Source organism: Carya illinoinensis, chromosome 11, assembly GCF_018687715.1.
Source record: "Carya illinoinensis cultivar Pawnee chromosome 11, C.illinoinensisPawnee_v1, whole genome shotgun sequence".
Classification (NCBI taxonomy): Eukaryota; Viridiplantae; Streptophyta; class Magnoliopsida; order Fagales; family Juglandaceae; genus Carya; species Carya illinoinensis.
Window position 1 is genome coordinate 2,499,494 of NC_056762.1, and position 22,533 is coordinate 2,522,026.

The window sequence follows — 22,533 nt, forward strand, 5'->3', positions numbered from 1 at the left end:
GACCTTTCTATAGTTTACACAATATTTGACTAACCAAATGATCTTCAAATGGGAAAAATAATATATCCACGTAAACTAGACTAAAAATGGAACAACTTATATTAAGGATACTTTATGATAAAACACTTACAAAAGCTTCAAAATGGGCATGCAAAAGAACACCTAAAAGCTGTCCGAGAGAGTGTTTGGTATTCTTTCAATGGAAAGTGTAAATGAAGATAATTTCGTGGGGGGTGGCTGGAGATACTTATGGATGAGATATGGAAGAGATGAGGCTGGAGTGAGAGTTGAGTGTAGGTCTCTCTTACCCGGAGTGAGAGTTAAGTATAGGTCTCTCTTACCCGGAGTGAGAGTTAAGTGTAGGACTCTCTTACCCGATAATATCTACAAAAATCATCTCAAGATATTTTTTACCCAATAATATCCACGAAATTAGCTTAAGATATTTTTATCCAATAATATCCACAAAATTAACTTAAGATATTTTTATCCAATAATAACCACAATTTTGAACCGACATTTCGTCCAAAAATATGAAAAAATGTTATTGCGCCATAAGACCTTAAATGACCCTCCGAGTCTAATGGCACAAACCATAATACATTTAGACACTTCTAACTATCTCCAATAATTAAAAACACACTTCTGATACCATAATGAGTAATAACACTAACTATGTAGTTAGACTAAAACCTATATGATTAATGGATTCATGAAAACTTATAGAGTCTTCACGAGGTTCCTAAAGTCAATAGAAATTTCACAATTGAATTTCTAGCAGGCTGTTACAACAGTCATTGGCATCAATGGTTTTAAAGTCTAAATACTTTCTTTGAATAGATTTTCTCAATGCTATTATGGGAGGCAATGTATCCTTTATATGGAAGATTATAGTGGTAGCTAAATAGCTTTTAAAAGAAGGCTTGATATGGAAAATAGAGAATGGAGAATCAATGAAGATAAGATAAATGGGCTCCTAGACCCCCTTCTTTCAGGATTCAAACTCTAGTGAGGCTATTGGATGGAAATGCAAAGATCAAAGAATTGATAGACAATGACTCAAAGCATTGGAATTTACCTTTACTGAAAGAACTCTTCTCTGATATTGATTATGAGATTATTAGTAGGCTTCCCATAAGTCTATGTAATAGTTCAGATAGGTTGGCTTGGAGGTGTACTATAGATGGTAAATTTTCAATTAAAAGTGCATACCATCTACAAAGAGAAATCATGGAAAGAAGGAAGTGACGATCATCCAGCAACAACTTTAACTCAGAGATCTAGCAAAAAATATGGAAGCTAAAAGTTCCAAATTCTGTCGAAGTCTTTCTTTGGAGGGCTAGTCATGAGGCTCTTCCCATAAAACTTAACCTGTTTAAAAGAAATATGGTGAATTCACCTAACTGTCCTTTATCTTTGAAAGATCTAGACTCTATAGTACATGCTTTGTGGAGCTGTAGGTCAGTTTAGGATGTGTGGGGCTCATGTTCAAGAAGATTATAGAAGTGTAGTGTTGAGGACATCCCATTCAAGGATTTGCTCACTTATTTCTATTCATCCATGAAAGAAGAGGAACTAGAAAAGATAGCAATAACAACTCATCATATATAAAGAAGAAGGAATATTAGTCTTTGAAGAAAGATTCATAGCTTTTGGCAAACAGGTTCACCAATTACACCAAGCACATGATGATAATGGAAAATCACTGCAAAAGGTTACCATTAGTGTAGGAGAATAGATCACCAATGGACCGCACCTCCCCCCGACACTTATAAGATTAATTGTGATGCAGCTATTGATAAAACCCAATGCAAAGTTGGAATAGGAGTCATCGTAAGAAACTGGGAAGGTAGAGTACGAGCAACACTAACATCATCTTGGGAGATATTTCTAGATGCACAGTTGGGGGAATCCATTGGAGCTCTAAAAGTCATTATTCTTTGCAATGAACTGGTACTGCAACAAGTAATACTCGAAGGAGATGCATTGTTAGCGGTTAATGCTATCAAAAGCTTTGAGTAGAAATGGAATTCAGTGGGGTTGATAATCAAAGATGTCAAAATTTGTTGGGAAAGGTGAATTACTGGTCTATTAGGCATGTTCCTAGGAGTATTAATAATGTTTCTCATGTGTTCACAAAGAATGCTTTAGAACTCTTTAAGAAGAGTATTCAATTAGTGGAGATTCCTCATTCTATACATTTTTTGGTTAACGATAATCAATAAGATCAGTCCTTTTCTTAAAAAAGAAAAATATTATTTTCAGTTAATTTTTCTTAATTCACCCAAAAGAAAATCTTCAATCCCAATATAAAAAAGAGTAATATTAGATACAATATTAGAATCATGTGTAAGTCTCACGTATTGCTTTTCAAAAAAATGGAGTCCACAATTAAAAATAATATTTTTTTTTTTTCCATTTAGTTTGCTAAACTTGCAAACTTTGGGATTACAAATATTATTTTTCATATAAAAATAGTATACTCACAAAATGACGTGCCCTCATGTGATCTGTTAAATCTATTTGATAATAAAAGTCATTTTATAATTTAACGTACTATATCTAACCACATTATTTTATAAATTTAATTTTATACCATTCCTTTATAGTTAAAGCATTTCTTTACATATAGTCAATATTAAGAAGAAAGGAAAGATAAAACGTTTTAGCATATAGTGCACTAGCCCAATCGTTATAAGCCCTATTCCATAAGTTGAAAAAGGAATTATTAGGTAATCTCTAAACGCGGCTATGACAATGATACTCTGGACCTATCACAACAGCCATGGCCCATGACATTAAAATTTACTTTTTCCATTTCCGGCTTTCCATTCTCATCTAGATCGCATTACCCAGGTTTTAACTATACAGAAAAGATTTCCATATTTGAAGGCATAAACCAATTTTTGTCACAACCAGTACTACTACTCCACACACGTTTATACCATTTAATTTGGGTTGGAAAATGATACTATACTTGTTGAGTTTGTCCATTCAATTTGATTGTTCATGTAATTTATTTTATTTTTTTAATATTTTTTACTTAATAATTAAGAAATTGACTATTAATATAATCGTTTTTTTTTAAATGTTTGAAAAAAAAAAAACAGAAAAGAAAAGTACAATTTATACTAGGAGTCTACTAGCACAAGAAGTAAGCAAACTTAGGTGGCATAGTAGCACTATCCATTTGGGTTTGCCTTATATTTGACATGTTAAAGTATATATTTCATCTCAATTCAATAACCACTTTACTTATAATTATTTCAACAATGGACTTTTTATTTTATTTTTATTTGAAAAAACAACAACTACCACTACTACAGATGAAGTGGACTTATAGATAGGGAGAGTATACAGATCCCATAAAATTTTCTTTGAGGTATTCCATTGATTTAATGAAAATTTTCTAAAATTTATAAAGTTAGTCGACTTGTGCCATGCACAAAGATAGCTAATTTATTAAATAAAACTTCTGTATAACTAATAGAACAATTAAGGGTATAGAGGGATCAAAGTAATTTTGACAATCAAGAATCATAACTAACTAATTAATTATATGCACTTTTGATTCTATTTTCTTATTGTTTTCTTTATACAATGTAAAAAGAAAGTTATTTTGCAAAAAATATCTTTTATTTAAAACATAATTATATAAATAGTAGAAAAATAATTGTGCTTGTATCATTTGGATCACTCACGACTGTCATAGCTAGAAAAATTAAAAAAAATAAAGAAAAGAGAAAATTAACAATAAAATATAAAATCACAACAAAATCCACAATAATGAACAAAATACAATTCAAATGCACAATACAATACACATAAAATTGGAAACAACAAGAAAAAAAAAATTTTAACTAGTAAAAAAAACCTCACAACCACTAGCCCGCAGCAACTGTAAGAGGGACTCAAGGAGAGAGAGTTTGAGAAGAAAATGATGAGTTGAAGAGGAGGATGAGAAGAGAGAATGTGTGTTGTGCCGCCGCTAACAACTGTGAGAGGGAGAGAAGGTTTGAGAGGCAGCAACACGATGAGGAAAAAGAGAGACGGGGAAGAGAGACAAGGGGAGAGGAGTTAGGTTTAACTAAATCCCAATGCGACATAATTTCGTTGTTAAATATAAAAATAATAATTTCATTACCGAAATGAAGTTGTTTTGATAATGAATATATTAATTTTTTTTTTTTTCCGTAGACAGGATCTCCACCCCAACATCGTGCAGGAGGGGTTTATCACAACCCCTATGAGGATTGCCCTAGACCATACCTCGACACAGCTCTTAGAGGGTTAGGACAGTCACATGGCTAGCCTGCATGCATGCCTTGGCTCATGTCCCGGACATGCAGCAGGCACCCATGGAGGCTACTAGCGAAGTCCAGTCCCTGGGTATAGGCTTGCACATTTCCCTGCGCTCGCATGCGCAACCCAGTACCACTCAGCGAGGTTAGTGGCATGCTTATGAAGGCACGCCATCCAGCGCACAGCTCCAGCTCGTACCTTGCAGGCAAGGCCAATGGCATACCCACCAGGTATGCCATCTAGCGCACAGCTCCAGCCCGTGCCTTGCAGCCCTAGCACCCATACCATCAGCTTGAACCATGCATGCCATTGCCCATGCCGTGTAAGACCAGCGCCCAAGCCACCTGACTGGGCCTCATAGCAGCAGCACGACGTCACTCTATGCCCACCATCAAGCCTAGGCATGGCTGTATACCATGCCCACCATCAACAGGCCACGTAAAGCGCCATGTCGTGCCCACCACCAGGCCAACGCATGGCACCATGCCATACCATGCAGTCAACCATCGGACCGGACCAGGACTAGCCCAGCCGTGGGCCATGCACCATTCGTGACCACCATGGGACTTGCATGCCACAGCCACCATAGGGCCTTTTATCTATTATGTTTATTTTATTTATTTATTTTATTTATTTAATTTAATAATTTGCTAAGGATCTTTTGAGAGTTTTCAATTTGTAAGCTCTATAAATAGGACCCTTAGTCATTTCATTTGCATCTTTTGAACATTTAACATTTGCCTTGTGTGGCCGGCCATTGTGCCTAGGATTATCTATTCGATGCTTAGCATTTGGGCTCTTGGGGTGTAATTCGTGAATCTCCAAGGAGAATGATCACATCTTGCAATTCGTGAATATGTGTGATTCTATTTATCTTTATTTATCATTTGAGGTTTCTTTTCAATCTTTGTACAATTTGTGAATCAAAGCTGATTGGATTATCTTTTGTTCTTTGGAATTTATCTTTGTTATTGTTATGGAGTGTTGTTGATTAGAGTGGCATTGTGTGGAGTCGAAATCTTCATTGGGATTTTCGGATCTGTGATTGAGTTCTTCAAGTTATTCTTGTGATCATGCATTTTCTTGCATGTTCATAAGTTTTCCTTGAGAATTCTTGAAGTTACCCTTTTGCCAAACATAATATTCGGCCAACCCTAGCCCCACCACTTACCTTACATGCCCACACCACTTTCCATAGTCGTCATCAATCAAAATCTTAATTACCATATTGAGCCATTCGGCCATAGCCTAATTGGATTGACCGAAACCCTACTTTCCATATTACCCCCACCATATCTTTCCATATATTATTTGATTAGTCATTATCCCTTAATTGACTCAATAAAATTTCATCCCCAACCAAATCAAATCCAACCATTATCCTTTATCCCTATATTCGGCCAACCCATTACAAATCAAACTTCAAATTTCAATCCAAATAATTTAGGAGATCACCATCCACCTAAGCCCTAACCGAATCCCATCACTACGCTTGGCCAAAACACACATCCAACCCTAGCCTCATTCACCCACCTTCCAACCCTAAAAAACTCAAGTGGTGCCTAACACCCAAGAGGGACCTTGTCGTGCCCCATTACCACTATACCCGAGATCATCATAGCCTATACACCACCATTATTCCCACCACTAAACACTAGCCTCCATTCATCAAAGCTCCCATATTGGGTTACATGTGATTAAGACCAAGAAAATAAGTCCATCCGGTCAATCAAGGAGCAACAAGGAGAGGATAGACCCCTTAGTGTGTAAGGGCTTGACCGAGGTCCCCAACAGGGTTCCCTGCATTGCCCTTACTCGGACAGGACGGTGGACGCGGGGCGATGGGGACACTATCCTGCAGCCCACTTCCTATTTATTAGGAGATTAGATTTAGCAAGTGAGATGAGATACAAAATTCTTATCTCATTTCATTTCATCATTATAACTTTTTAAAAATTTTCACACAAAATATAATAAACAATTCAATTTTTCAAATTCTAATTTAATTTTTTTAAATTTTAAAATAAAAATAATATTTTAAATTTTCATCTAAAACTAAAAATTCAAATTTCCAAAACTACCCAGTCCCGAGCAAATTACAATACCGGAAAAAACATATCCTTACTTTTTTCGAGTCAGATTTCTAACGGATAAGAGCATCCTCATCCGGGTCTGCATATGATAGTTTTCCCTATAATTTAGGGAATTATTTAGGGTTTTGCTCAAAAAGCTCTCCCCAACCCGATCCCCATTTTGCGATCTTCGTTTCCGGTCTGTACAAGAATTCTCCATCTTTGTTGAAGTATTGTACATCCGCATCATGTATTTGACTCCAGCATTCTCCCCTTCCGTCCCGTGTCTTCTTCTCTCTCGCTAGGGTAAACGGTTTGCTTCCTCCCTCGCACTTCAAGCCCCCTCGATTGTAGACTGAAACGCCAATTTTCGTAAGTGAAAAACGTTGAATTTCCCATCAAGTTGTTTGTCTTCCCCGAATTTTCTTCTATTTCTCTTTTCCTCTCTCTCTCTCTCCTTCTCTGTTTCTCTCTTCCCCTTTTTCTTCCTCCTGCCGCCATGATCAAGTCTGTGAGAAATGAAAATTCATCAATAAGGTACGCGGCTTGATGAATGTAAAGTTATATTGATGAAATTTGAGGTCTTGATTATTTCTTTATCGTAGCTCTTGTTATTCTCTGATCTCGGTGTTGGGGACAATTTGCAGGTAACTTTTTCAAGTTCTATGTGTGTGTGCGCGCGCACGCGCTACTTTGTGATTTGAAAATGTAGCTTTAATGAGATTTGTAGTAGCATAATCTACATGCCAGCCCCATTATCTCTCACGTGGTGTATTTTGGCATGAATAAAATGCATGGATTTATAGTCACTAAACACTCTACTGAAGAAGTTAAAGATGATGTTTTGAGATTCTTGTTTGATTGATTGATAGCAACTACTGGTGGAACCTCTTCATTTTGGATTTTATGGACCTTTGTAATGTTAGATCTTAAGTTTCACTTTGATTGGGATCGTGTACATCTTATTTACTTAAGTGCTTGCTGCTTGTCAAACGAAAACATGACACTTTTTTAATTCAGTCTTTTGTGTAAAGCAGTTGACTAGCCATAAACTTGTATGTCTACATTACAATAATTTCTAAATGATTAATCAATAGAGACGGTGAGTTTGTAACAATAGGCTTAGCTCACTTATCAAAAGGGGCAAAAAATCTCCAGCTTAGCTATCTTTTTCTCTATCCTCTCTATTTTTTCCTTCCTCTCTTTCAAGGTTGTATGAGTTCTAGATATCAAAACTCAAGTCTCTTTTAGAATGTTTCAAGGATAACATTCTTGGTCTCCCTACTTTCTAGAATGTAGGCTCTCCCTATTGTTTCAAGGATAACTCATGTCTTTTTTGTTTTTTTTTTTTAATCTGCAGATTCCTTTAACATTCACAGTGCTTTTCTTTTCCTTGTAGTTCTTGTTCTATTTTTTTTTTTTTAAATCGTGGCTAGAGATGCATGCAGTTGGTTTCCTTATTCTTATTGATCAGATCTAATTGACATAATACCGTTGCAAATGTTTTTGAGATGTTGATAACGTGACAACCTAGTTTTTATTGGATTTCCACTTTTTCATTGAATTGAATCACTTAGGTAATTAAACATCTTTGCTACTCTTCCCCATTTTATGTGTTTAGTTCTTTTACATTGTTATTTACATATGTTTTGTTATTTATTGTAATTTTTTTTTTCCAGGATCCAGATTGATTTATGGGGTGATATTTGTTGCTTTGTCATGTTTTTTTGTGCATTTCTTTTACATATATATATTTATATCTGATCTAAGAGATATGTGGTAAAAGAACAAATATATCAGCTATATATTCGACTGAGCATGGTTTCCTTATTCTGGTTTTTAGTTTACAATATCTTTAAATGTTTGGTTTTTACTTGAAATAAAATTTACATCCAATCATATAGCTTAAACGGTTTCATGAGCAGTAATTTATTTAACAAATATGTGCCTAAATGGCCCAAGGTACAATCACTGATAATGTAACTTGAGAAATGAAATTTCATCTCAAAGCAATGATCAGTCATATATGCTTATCAAACATGGAAGTGGTTAAACTTATGAACTGGACCCTGGAATGAATTGACTCATGCATGTATTGACCCTCTCTTGATTATCATTGGTCAATCCCATTTTTTTTATATAAGTATCATTGGTCAGCTGCATTTTTATTTTATTTTAGCTATGTGCACTTTCATTGCTCTTTCCAAAGGGTAATTTGTTTTGTGTTGTTGGGTCATTTGCAATGTTTTGTATCTCTTGGGGGAAGGGAGCTGTTATTAGGCTGTGATGATGATGTTATTGTGCGGGTTAATTCATAAGTGTTAATGGGGCCTCATCAATATGGCGGGATAATCCTCACCTGGATGGCCATATTGCAGTTTGTAGTACTTTCCAAAAAAGGCAATCGGGGTTTGGGTGGGGTTTTGCAGCTATTCGATGTTGGGCTTCTTTCTTACGCATGCTGTTAATAGTTACACCATTCTGAGCCCCATTTATTAATATATTCGATATAAATTGACTGGATGGGGATGCTCTTATTTAGGCTTATTATGATTTGCATGTTGTTTGGTTGTTGTTTTGTATTATGTTTTGATATAGAAGTAATGTGAAAACTAATGGAACTCAGCTGTGATGATGACAAAGCTTGGTGAGCATACACGAAATTTATGGTCATTTCCTCAATGGCGAAGTAACCCAGACGGCCAACAAGTACTGGCAACCGGTTGTTGCAGCTATGAGTGGGTGGCCAAATTTCCAATATGTCACCATTCGGTTCCTGAGCCGACGACCCTAACTAAACTCCAAACTTCAAAGTTTCATATTCTAACATTTCAATGCTTTTTCAGAGATGGATTCACAAGACCCTATATGTACTTCACCAACCTCCTTAGTCAAGATCATTAACTCAACCCCACTTACGGTGGGAAAGTGGATCCTCTTCGGTGACCCTTGATGACTCTCCACCCCTACCCTCTAACAAGCCTATCGGCGTTAGGAAATCAGTCAGGAGTGCGAACTTCATCCCCGAAGAAGACAAGTTACTTGTTTTCGCATGGCTGAATTATAGTTTTGATGCCGTCTAGAGAACAGATCAAAAACACTCCCAAGCAAAGGAGGATCCAAAGCGAAGGAAGACCATGTCCCCGTCCCCGACCCCGACTCGATGTTTGAGTGCTGCAGTAGATTCAATCTTTGATCTTGAGGCGAATAATGTGATGGAGAATGAGGTGATCGAATTGGACCGACCAATGGGAAGGAAAGTTGAGAAAGGAAAATGAAATGCCCAAGGCAAGCAGGCAAAGGAAAATTTAGAACTCAGAAAGATGAAATATATGCTTTTGGAGGAGTCACGCGCTCAAGAGAAAGAGTTTTATCCTCTTAAGGCCAAGAAGATGGAGTATGACAAGGAAAAAGAGGAAAAAAATTGCGTCTCAAGGATGATAGAGTAAGGTTGGAGGCCGAGAAGATGATAATTGATCAGGAAAAAGAGTTAAATAAAATCCGTCAAGAGGACGAAAGACTCAGGTTGGAGGCGCAGAAAGTAGAGCTCGAATTGAAGGAAGCAGATCAGGGCATTATGATGATGGATGTGAGTGCCATGCCAGAAATGAAGCGATTATATTTCCAGCAACTCCAGAGGGAAATCATGGCGAGACACAATGCTGCAGTAGATTGGGATTGATTGAATATATTTTTGAAAAAAGTTGTATTTCTTATTTTATATTTCGGACAATGATAGATGAGTAAAAAGTAATGTGAATATTTTTTTAAAATTTTTGTTGTAGTGTAAATTGATATTTTTGTGTAAGGAAATTGGCCATTACAATTTCAGAAACAATTACAAATTACCTCAAATGTAGTCCACTATTATACTCAAGAAAATACGAGGCCAAATTTGATTACCATTAATATAGTCACTACTAACATTAAGGAAATACAAATGCAAAGCAGATTAACTAAAATATAGTAAAAAATAACATGAAGGAAATACCATACTATAATGCGACATGCCTAATGTTGGGAATATAATAGCTATTGATGTTCAATTAGATCTTGTTGGAACTGATAATGTGCCGAGCTATCTCTAATATGATGATGACGCTTGATGAAGTCCATAAGCTCAGTTGTATGATTGCGCGACAATTCCAGGAGATCATCATCGAGTTGATCATACTCAATGTTTGGACCCTCACTATCATCACACTCGTCTTCAATGATCATATTATGTAGAATAACATATGTTTTCATTATATTTGTTAGTTTCTTCACTTTGAACATTCGGGAAGGTCCACGAATGATAGTAAATCGTTGTTGAAGTACCCCGAATGCACACTTGACATCTTTTCTTGCGGATTCTTGTGTTTTTACAAAATTTTTCTTCTTATTCTCTCGTGGTGATGAAATTCTCTTCACAAAAGTTCGTCACTTGGGATAAATATCGTCTGCAAGGTAATACCTCATAATGTAGTCATTGCCATTGATTATGTAATTGATTGGACGAGCACGCCCTGAGGCAAGTTCCGTGAAAATAAAATATCTCTCTAGCACATTAATGTCATTATGTGAACCAGGTATACCAAAAAATGCATGCCATATCCAGATATCATATGAAGTAACTGTTTTTAAAATAATAGTTGGTTCACGAATGTGGCTGGAGTACATACCTTTCGAGGCTGCGGGACAATTTTTTCACTTCTAATGCATGCAGTCAATGCTTCCCAGCATTCTTGAGAATCCCTGTTGTTCCGCAACAGCAAGCAATCGGGCAATATCATTGGCATTTGGAGACTACAGATATTCATTTGAAAAAACACTTACTATTGCCTAAGAGAATTTTTTGAGGCTCTCCATTGCGGTGCTTTTATCAATACATATGTATTCATTCATAAAATCTCCAGTAACCCCATACACTAGCATTCTAAGTGTTGTGGTTATCTTTTGCATAGAAGATAAACCGAGTCTTCCGAGATTATCTCTTATCTGGACGAAATACGATTCGTAAGACTCTACCTCATTTAGAATACAGAGAAATAGGGAACGGATCATCCGAAATCTCCTTCGAAATAGATTCGAGGGATATACAGAATTTTCTATAAAATAATCGCGAAATAAGCGCACGTGCCCCTGAATATGATCACGCAGAATAAATTTACGATGTTGGCGATTGCCACAATGCCTCGATGACTGTCCATCAGGCTCGTCATTAAGAACAACATCGTTATCATCTTCAGAGGATACGTATGTCAGCAATTTACAAAAGAAGGTACGAGCCATTTGATCAAGGGAGTGGGAGATCAGGGGAGACTATTGAATTTCGGTTCTATAGATCAAATAAGACTTGAGTTTGTAAGAATGTGAATGCTAGCAATATGCGTATTTATAGAGGAAAAAGTTACCGTTACATATTACCGTTACATATTACCGTTTGAGAGAAGACAAAAAAAGTTACCATTTGAGAGAAGACAAAAAAAGTTACCGTTAGAGAAAAGACAAAAAATGTTAGCATTGGATAAATGACAAAAACTATTACCGTTACAGAAATGAAAAAAAATTATTATCAATATGTGACTATATATTACGATTAGAGAAACTGATAAAGAGTACTAAATAAAAAAATAGTCATCACATTAGAAAATGCACATATTAACAAAAAAAATTACTATTTTTATAATACGAATTTCGGTTTGAAAAATAATATTGTATTGGATAGTCAAGATTGTATAAATATTTAGTAGAAAGTGATATTTGAAAAAAAGATAATAAGATAAAAGAGTTAATAGTTAAGATTATAAATGGAAGAGAGAGAAAAAAATAGGGGTGTACAGGAACCGACCAAACCAGCCGTGAACCGATCAGACCGACGATCGGAGTACGGAACTGGCCGGAACCAGCAAAGAACCGGTCGATGGGCGAGAGGAATTGAAGGAAAACCGACATCGGCGGTTTGGCACCGATTTGAACCCCTGGGAAACTGCTAAACCGATCGATCCGGTCTATTTATATTTTTTTAAAAATATATATATATAAAACGCTGCCGTTTCACTTATATAAGTGAAACAACATTGTTTAGGACATGAATGTTAAAAAAAATATAATAGAACGGCGCAAACGGCGCCGTTTCAAAATGAGTTAATAACCACCCCACCCCTCTTCTTCTTCCTCGCGCCATCTTCTTTTGTTCTTCCTCTTTGCAACCTCTTTCTTCATCCATGGCAGACGACGGCACGAGTCTTCATCACTCTTCTTCAGTTCCTCCTCCTTCACAGAAGACGCCGACGGTAGATCGACCACCGCGCTGACGCAAATCGAGACCGATATGATCGGTTTTCTCTCTCCAAACTCTCGATTTCAGCCGATTTAATAGAGACATAGAAGAGGTCGGTGGTGTCTCGGGATGGCGCCAAAACCGACGCCAAACCTCTCGGTGTATAGCCCTAGAAAAAAGTAATAAATAAATAATAAATAAATATTATTTAATAAAATAGAAATAGAGATGAAAAATGAGATGTATGAGATTTTTAGAAGATGAATAAAATTTAGAAATAAATTTTAAGAAATATGGTTTTGAGTTAAATTATAATAAAATTTTACGGGGATAGGATGGGATGCTATAAACAATTCCAAATCCGTACTTTCCGTTTCACAGTCTTCCCCAAGATAATGGAAGCTCTGGGACTTCCCCCTCTCAATTCTCTTAACATTTCATGCTCCAATTTTCAAGTCCAAAATGTTTCCAAAAGTCCGAAAAGAACACATTATTTCAGTTCCTTAGAGCTATCTTCTCTGAAACCCAGACCCTTTTGTTACAGTTCGTCAGAGCTGTCTTCTCTGAAATTCAGACCCTCAAGCGGAGGAACACACCTTTTGGTACGTAAAGATTCTAAATTTTCCAAGCCCTAATGAACGGGCTTCATTTGATTATTTGTTGATGTCTTGCTTCTCTCTAGTTTGGTTGAGAGAGAGAGAGAGAGAGTAAGAGACGATTTTTTTTTTTTCCCATTTATATGTCTTCAACATTTTATTTTTATTTTTTTAAAATGAATTTTCAACTTGAAAAGAGAGTTTGTGTTGGCATACAATTTTGTGAAATATGAAAAATTTTCTAGGATCCATTTTCGGGGTTTCTTTTCGTAGAAACCAATGTAGCTTCTGTGATTGATCACTCTTCGCTCCATAGTTCTAATGTGAGGGGTCTTTATGGCTCATTTAGCACTGGACTGCTGTTCGAATGCGAGTTGATGGAGAAGATTATGAATTGAATGCAAGTTGGTGTTTTGCTTCTCTCTAGTTTGGTTGAGAGAGATAGAGAGTAAAAGACGATTTTTTTCCTATTTATATGTCTTTTAACATTTTATTTTTATACAATGACTGACATTTGTTGTTTAGATTTACTTGTCTATACAATGACTGACATTTGTTGTTTTTTCTTTCTTCGACAGCCAATTCTTACCAAAAGTTCAGGAGAATTATCCAAAAGATACAGACCTTATTGTTGCATGCCAGAAGGGGTTGAGGTGAGGAGAATTTTGAAAAGCTCTTATCATTGTCTGTACCAGTTGGAGGGAATTATAACTTTGATGGGCAGCATTCCATTTTTCTGTTTAAGTGAGTTTATTTATGTTAAGCTGCAAAGAAGTAGATCCAAGATGTAACACTTGCATTTATGTTGTCAGTTTTGCTATGACTGCAAGCTCTTTACATGGGCCTTTTCTCTCTCTTTACTCTCTTCTGTGGTAGATTTCTTTGCCTTAGCTTTTATGAAATATAAATATGTGGAATTGATGGGACCATTTGAGAGTCAAGAGATATCCAGAGAAACAATAGGCAAAGAAGGCTTTAACTAACAGTAATGAAAGTTAATTTCCTTGAAAAATCTATGATATGGAGAGATCTTCATGATTCTTTAAGCCATGAGATGCTTGAGTCAACACTGAGCATGAAGCACTAATATGAGGGATAAACAGAATAAAGAAATACTGCTTCAGTTTTGCAGATTTTAGCCAATTTGGTCTTAAACATGTGATATCTCTCTCCAGACAGTGGCTGTCCCGTGGCCGGGATCTATATGGCATACCCCTGTTGTTTGTTCAGGATGGAGTTTATGTTCTTGGATTCACTCCAATCATTTATCACTACAATGAAGCATGTGTTCCATCTTGGGTAAGAAACAGAAGGGTGCCACTTGGAGGCCTGCCTGAGACAGTCATAGCTTGTGTTGGCATCCTGCATATACTGATTAGATAAGACACTTTTTTTTTTTTTTAAAGAGGACAGTACCCTAATTTTATTGATTATCCTCGCTTATGGCGGAGGAATACCTTGTACATATAGCGAAACTTGGGGGCTACAAGGAGAAAAATAAAGGGCCAAACCCAAGTTCCTAAAAAGAACTAAAGACCTTATATAGATATTACAATAAAAGAAGGAAAAACCTATAAAATTTAATGCCTAATAGTAGGAAGACCAACAGTGTCTTATCTAAAATATAAAATTTAGATAAGACACTGAGGGATGCAAATCACTACTAAAGAATAAATCCAAGTACAGTTGGTATAACATGGAGAATGGTATTTGTTATCTCCTCCCACTTATCTCATTTTGTAGTTCATTATACTGGCAGGTCTCTAGCTGCTTGTGAGCTACTTTATAACGCTGGATACAGAAACCTTTTCTGGGTTCAAGGTGGCCTGGAAGCTGCAGAAGAGGAGGTATTTAATATGAGAAGTTGAGACCTTCCCTTTTTATTATCGATTTGTTTCCTGCTCATTTTTGTTCCTTTTCTGTCAATCAAATATGAATAAGGGAAGATACCAACACTCATTTTATGTGTAGCAGGATCTTATTATCGAAGGTCCTCAACCTCTTAAATTTGCTGGAATTGTTGGGGTTTCTTAGTTTCTTGGGTAACGATTTATTACTTTTCCTATTTTCCTTTGGAATTGTATAATAAACAATCGCTATGAGACAATATAGTACATGCTATAGTCTGTAAGTTACCCAGCTGTGAGAAATTATAGTACGCCTCATTCTTATGGAAATATATAAAATTCCATACTACAGATTAGTACACATTATACTACATGCAAGTTTTCCAGCACCCAGTCTCACCTGGCACTTGTCCTTTGCGTTAGAAAATGATACTGGTACGATCCACTTCTGCCACTTCTGATCTACTTCATAAAGAAAAATGCATCCACAGCTGATCTCTAGACTGCCATAGATGAATTATCCAGTAGATGCCAGTACATCAGATTTGGCATTATTATCAGACAATGGTTCTACTTCCTCTGAACAATGAAAAGCAAGGGCTGGTCTTGTTGCTGGTTGATGTCCCATATCTGAGTACAATGGTGCTTCCATAAGAATGGAGCGTGTGGGTTTGGTTGTGGGTTGAAGACCTACTGAGGGGACGTGTTAACCTGTCAATATAAAGGGGAAAATAATATTTCCTGATTTCTTCATCAAAAAGATTTCCTGAGTCTCTCTGTCATCTCTAGCTTGAAAGACAAACTTGATTGTGTAACATGTTTTTTAACGTATTTTCTGTGGCGCACTTTATTGTTGAACTGATATGTTCTACCAACATTTATAAATGAGTGAATCGAGCAAATTTGACATTTTTATTTCCAGTTTTACTGATCAACAAAGAGATGCAGCTTCGAGAGAAGGTTGGAGTTACCGACTAGTGTTCTCTGCCCGGCTGGTAATTATTCTCTTTCTGACATTGTTAAACTTTAAACTACTTAGTCTTTACTCTGTTACCTTGGAAAGAGTATATGATATTTGATTGTGGATGGCACAGGTGGGGATCTTTCTCGTTGCTGATGCCTTGTTTTTTGGTGCTCAGCAAGTGGGCCATTATCTTCAGGATCTAAGGTCTCACTGATGTTCAGAAACTTAGTTTGAATATTTGATTCAACTAATAGAGGGTGCGGTTTGCAGTTCCTGATCACCTTATGAAGACAAGTTTGCCAATGATCGCAAATTATCGTTGCCAGAGTACTTCAAGAAGCCAAAATACATATTTGCTTTTCAATAATGAATACCCCATATTACATCTTTTCCGATGCTTTTGAATCGACAAATTTCATCATTTTTTATTTTTTTTCTACCATGTGCTGTTTTGAAGCTAATCAAGAGTGATTGTCTATGTAAATTTTGTTGAAATCTTTGTGGAGTTGCTAAAAGTTTACATTTGATTGCCTTGTACTGTATAGCTTCTGTAAGCCCTATTGCCGGATAATTTATCCTTGTTTCCTTTGTCTGAGTTCTAGACAACTTAGGGACGTGTCCATTAACTCTAGCTTACATATATTTATTCCTGTGGCATCAATAGAAGAAGAGATGAGGGAGAATAGGTTAGTTATCAATGCTGAGTTTAGCTCTGGTGACAAGTGTGTATATTTGCATTTTCCAATATTCAACGCATAAGCCTTGTAAATTAGCTCTGGTAGAGTAATATTTCTCCCTTTCATGCTGAGCTCAACGCTGATGAGGTTCAGGACGTAAGTAAATTCGAGCGTTGTCCACACACACACAGCTATTTGGGAGTTGGATATCCCCAAATGTAGGCAAAGGATAGGTAGATTATTATTTGAGATTAAAACATTACACTCAAACACACCTATATACCTATTTGGGAGATTGGTTATCCCTAAAATATGCAGAGAGAGTTGAAGATTCTCGATTGACATTAAACATTAGATGTCTTTATACGAAAATTCAAATAAAAACATCAGAGTTCATTATTCGAAAATGCTCCATGGGACAGCTGTTGATCAAGTATCATCATTTGTTTTGTCCAACTGGAAAGCGCGGTTTGGCAATGACGATTAGATGAGCTATCCTATGCATTGTGATGCCAAAAGCTTCTGACATATCCAGATCTTTAGGTGTAGTGCCAGGAGGTAGCTCCCAATCAAAGCTGTGGAGAAGTTGAGCCAGAGCGAGCTCAATGGTTGCTTCTCCAAATGCGATAGCTGGGCAAATTCTTCGTCCAGCGCCGAAAGGTATTAACTCGAAATGCTGCCCCTTGAAGTCGATAGTGCTATCCATAAATCTTTCTGGTTCAAATGCATTTGGATTTTCCCAAGATTCTGGGTCTCTGCCTATTGCCCAGGCATTGACGAAAAAACGTGTTTTGGATGGAATATTGTAGCCATCAATACTAATATCTTCCATGGATTCTCTAGGAACTAGTACTGGAGCAGGAGGATGCAGCCGAAAGATTTCTTTGATGACAGCTTTAATGTAGTGCAACTGGGGCAGATCACTCTGTAAAACAACTTCTCTATCTCCGACGAGGCTTCGCACTTCGGCTTGTGCTCTTTCCATGACTTTAGGGTTCATGATAAGCTCTGTCATTCCCCAGTCAAGGGTGATGAACGTTGTATCAGTTCCAGCAGCAAACATATCCTGCATAAACAGTAATGATACTAATCTTATTATAATCTGTTTGACCAAAATCATTCATACTCATTAAGTGGGGACTTTTATAGCTGTAAAAGAGAGTCTTCACTGACCAAGATGATAGCCTTTATGTTGTCTGTGGTAAGTGGCATGTCATCATATGAATTCTTCTGTAGATCGAGTAACACATCCACAAGGTCCTTGTGCTCCTCTGTCTCTCTTTTGGGATCACGATGTTCAGTCAAAAACAAGTCGAAAAGTTGATCAAAGCGTCGAAAAGTATCTTGAAGTCTGGATTTCATGCCTGTTAAGCTGTGTACAAATTCCATGGAAGGGAAGAAATCTCCAAGGCTAAACCCTCCAAGCAATTCCTGATACTCCTCCAGCATCTTTTGAAACCCATGCTGATCGTATTCTCCTCCTCCCGAGAAATCCCTTCCGAATGCAACCCGACAAAGAACATCATTTGCGTATAGTCCAAGGATCTTGGATAGATCGGTGGTGCCAGGATAGAACTCTGCAATTCGACGAACCAAACGAGCTACTTCTTCTTCTCTAACAAAGCTATATGATTGAACTCTTCTGACACTAAGTAGTTCAAGTATGCATATTTTTCGAATATGCCTCCAATAAGCACCATAGGGGGAGAAGGCAACGTCGGTGCAATTGTAAAACAGATGTTTTGCTGAAAAGATTTGTGGACGACTCGCCAGCGCAAGATCATGGGTTTTCATGGCTTCCTTGGCCAGTCGAGCCGATGAAACTACCACTGTTGGGATCTCACCAAGTTGTAAGAAAATTATTGAACCATACTTCTTTGCTAGCTTATGGAGAGAGAGATGAGGCATGTTGCCTAGCTGGTGAAGGTTTCCAATGATGGGCAGCTTTGGAGGGCTTGGTGGGAGGTTGGATCTTTTCCTTGACTTCTCCTTGAAGAAAAACTTGAGCAACGCCGCAAGGAAAATGGATGCAAAGAGCAACATGAAGGGTTGGAAGCTTTCCTTTAGCCATTGCAGAGAAGCCATGAGAGTTTTCATAAGCATGAGGGAGTATATGGTTGTAGACGGGTCATCCATATATCTTTGTAGATGTGGCTTTGAGATTTCCTCTAGTGATTTTTTTTTTTTTTTTCCCCCTTTTTGGTGTCTACTTTTCCAAGTTTTCCTCATGCCATAGGCGAAGTGCAGAGGGGACAAAAGTGATCAGGATTGCCAGTAACAGATGAGACACTGAAATTTGAGCAATTGACCCCTTTTCTTCATGTGACGAGCGGCAGCTTGCAATTGGTCTAAAAAATTCCACTGTACTCATTCATATTTTCCAACATTCCAGCACAGCAAAGACGTTTTAATCTCCGAAGTTAAGTCAATATTATAATGGATGGTGCTACAGGCACAGTTGATGGCTCCCGCTGGGAGGTACCGTTGGGTAAAAACAATTTTTTATTTTTTTGTTTTTATTTTTTAAATTATTTTTTATTACTTTTAAATATTTTATAATAATATTAAAAAAAATTTCTTAATCATTAAAAAAAAAATTAAAAAAAAAATTTGGGCCAGCGGTGGCCCCCAGCGGGAGCCATCAGTGGTGGCCTTAGTGTTTTCTTATTGAAATATTTCCGGTTGCGAATAAGAAGCGGGACCATATATTGCCTGTAATTTCCAATAAGAGTTGTTTCTCTTTGTAATATTCTAAGAGTTTTCATTATTATAAATAGAGAATGTTTTAGTTTAAAAAAATTTTCAATGTAAACTCATAAGTTGACCTGATTTTAGGATTGTAAATGATCAGTTTGTTCAATAGTCTGGTACTCACCTAATTAAACTTGAATCGAATTAGACTTGTAAAAAAAAAAAAAAAAAACTTGTCCGTGGAAGTAAATATCCGCTCGATTAGTAAGTGATACATATCTGACAAAACTTGACTTGACTCGACTCAGTTAAAGTTTGTTAAACCCCATCATTTATGCCCAATTTGACTTGATTAAAGCTCATTCATACATTAATAAATATATACAAACACACACACACACACACATGTATTAGCTAATAATATAAACATAGCACTTTTATAGTTGAATATAAAATACATAACCTAATTACTTATTTCTATATATTGAATATACTTCATAACTATATTTTATAATTTGTATAATAATTAATCGATAAGATTTAATTATTTCATATACTAGCATGTAGGAACCATATATGAAATTGGGAGCCATATACGAAATAAATATATGCTATCATATTATATGTATGTATAAATAGCTTATGTAGGCACATAATATATTGTTATTATGATCAACTAGTTAGATATTAATTATTTATAAAATTTTAAAATCTTATAATTTAATAGAGGTTCTATTTGTTAGTTGTACAAATTCAATATTAGATTTTTTTATTTTTTCTATTTATCTAATGTATTTATTATTAAATCTTATTAAAAAAAATAAACAATTCGAACTAAGTTCGAGCTCGGCTTAACTCAAGCTTGTTTCTAAAGAGAAGATATTAATCTTGTCTTATTTAATTCTAAATGATACATAGCATTATACAAGTAAATGCTGAAAGTAGAAAAGGAAACTAATAGAGGAAATGAATCCTAGAGATCAACTAAATATACATACAGTAATTACAGAGCAAATAAAGACCGTTTCCATATATTTGGAGCCAAGAATCAATGAGAGAATTGTGGCTTGACTTGAGGAGCCATGGATGTCAAGGAAAGGTATTGTAACAACCCAAGAGTTTAGCGATACAAGGTAGCATCAGTTGATGGAGAGCCATCAAACAATTTGAGAGCTTCAGTAGTGGCAAGAGGGGTAGAAACAGGCTTGGCATCTACCATGTTAACTCGATGAAAGAGATCATTGATATATTTCCTTTGAGATAAAAACAAACCATTAGAGGTAAAATGAGCTTCAACGCCAAGAAAATATGAGAGATTACCAAGGTCCTCGAGGGAGAATCGTTTGGCGAGAACAATGATAAAGGCATTCACATGAGCAGCGGAGGATCCAGTGATGATGATATCATCAACATAAATCAAGAGATAAATTATTGAGTTGGAAGAATGGAACATAAACAAGGAGGTATTCGACTGAGAGTTGATGAAGCCTTCCAAGGCAAGAAACTTGTGAAGCTCATGGTACCATACACGAGGGGCTTGTCGAAGTCCATATATAGCCTTGTGTAAGCAACAAACATGATCAGGAAGATCAGAGTGGGTGAAGCCAAGTAGTTGGTCCATGAAAACTTCATCAGATAAAGAGCCCTGCAAGAATGCATTATTCACATCAAGTTGGCGAAGGGACCAACAGTTAGTCACAACAAGAGTAAGTAATAACCAAACAGTTGCAGGGTTGACAACATGACTGTAGGTTTCAAAAAAGTCTATCTTAGGTCGTTGACGAAAACCTTTTGCCACTAAGTGAGCTTTATAACTAGCTATGGACCCATTAGGATTCCTCTTAATCCTATAGACCCGCTTACACCCAATAACATTTTGTGTGGTGTTTTGGAGAACAAGAGACCATGTGTGATTGGAGAGTAATGCATTGTATTCATCGCTCATGGCTTGACGCCATGAGTGATGTTGGTGGGCCGGTTTATAGGTGGAGGGTTTGGTGATGGGAGGGGTGGCGGTGGTGTGATGATCAAGAATACATTTTGGCTTTGTAATGTGATTATGTAGCTTGGTATTATAAGGGTGAGGTTCAGCTAGAATAGAAGATGAGGGAGAGGATTTAGGAGATGAGATACTTACCTATGAAGGATTGGATGCATCCCAAGATGGAGGCGTAGAGAAGGAACTCGAGAATGAGATGTCCTGGTTCAGAGAGTCAGTCTTGCAAGAAGCCTCACCACACGGATTAGAAATAAGAGGAGAAGATATATGCTCGACTAGAGGGGTATAGGGGATGGGCAACTTGGAGATATTAGGAGAAGATACAAGTATGGACACATGGGTAGAATCATGAGTTGGTTTGGATAACGAAGTGGCAGAGGAAGGCAAGATCGAGAGTGACTCGGTATGAGATGTGTTATTATGGAAAGGAAATGTATTTTCCACAAAAACTACATCTCTAGAGATGAAGAGTTTGTTTGTGGAGGGATCAAGACACATATAGGAATGATGTGGAGTTGAGTAGCCAACGACACATGGACGGGATTGTGGTTGGAGTTTGTGAGAGGAGTAGGGTTGTAACTATGGGTAACACAGACAACTAAATATTTTTAAGGATAAATAATTAGGTGACTGTTTAAAGAGATGAGAAAAGGGAGATTTGTTACAAGTTACCAGAGAGGGCATTTGGTTGATGAGGTAAACAACATCTTGAAATGCTAAGGACCAATATTTAAGTGGAATAGACGCATGATGTAGCAAAGTAAGCGTAGTTTCAACAACGTGGCGATGTTTATGCTCAGCTATGCCAACATGTTCAGGGGTATGAGGAGATGATTTAAGATGTTGAATTCCAGCCCGAAAGAGAAAATGATCGAGACTAGTGGTCTCACCACTTCCATCTATATAAACAGTTTTAATCGTTGTAGAGAAATAATTTTCAACAAGAGATTTAAACCGTTTAAATACAGAAGTAACATTTGATTTATTTTTTATTGGACAAAGCTAAGTATATTTGGTAAATTAATCCATCAAGATGACAAAATAGTAAAAACTATCAAACGAAAGGAGAGGAGCAGGTCCCCAGACATCCATAAATAGAATTTCTAGAGGTCTAGTGATT

General features: G+C 36.7%; 2 protein-coding genes across 2 annotated transcripts in view; one reads left to right on the plus strand and one right to left on the minus strand.

Annotated features, from left to right (window-relative positions):
- Positions 1-16,656, plus strand: part of LOC122281253 (rhodanese-like domain-containing protein 11, chloroplastic) — a 70,448-nt gene extending 53,792 nt beyond the window's left edge. The window contains exons 3-4 of the mRNA XM_043092607.1: positions 16,005-16,077; positions 16,177-16,656. Of these exons, the coding sequence (XP_042948541.1) occupies positions 16,005-16,077; positions 16,177-16,260 (157 nt within the window). The 3' untranslated portion in view covers positions 16,261-16,656. The remainder of the gene's footprint in view (positions 1-16,004; positions 16,078-16,176) is intronic.
- Positions 16,657-16,942: 286 nt separating this feature from the next.
- LOC122281245 (cytochrome P450 71AP13-like) lies at positions 16,943-18,947 on the minus strand. Its single transcript, XM_043092600.1, has 2 exons — positions 17,897-18,947; positions 16,943-17,789 (listed from the first exon to the last, which is right to left on the minus strand). Exons 1-2 carry the CDS (start codon positions 18,857-18,859, stop codon positions 17,163-17,165), a joined length of 1,590 nt encoding a protein of 529 aa, XP_042948534.1. The 5' UTR covers positions 18,860-18,947; the 3' UTR covers positions 16,943-17,162.
- Positions 18,948-22,533: the final 3,586 nt, after the last annotated feature.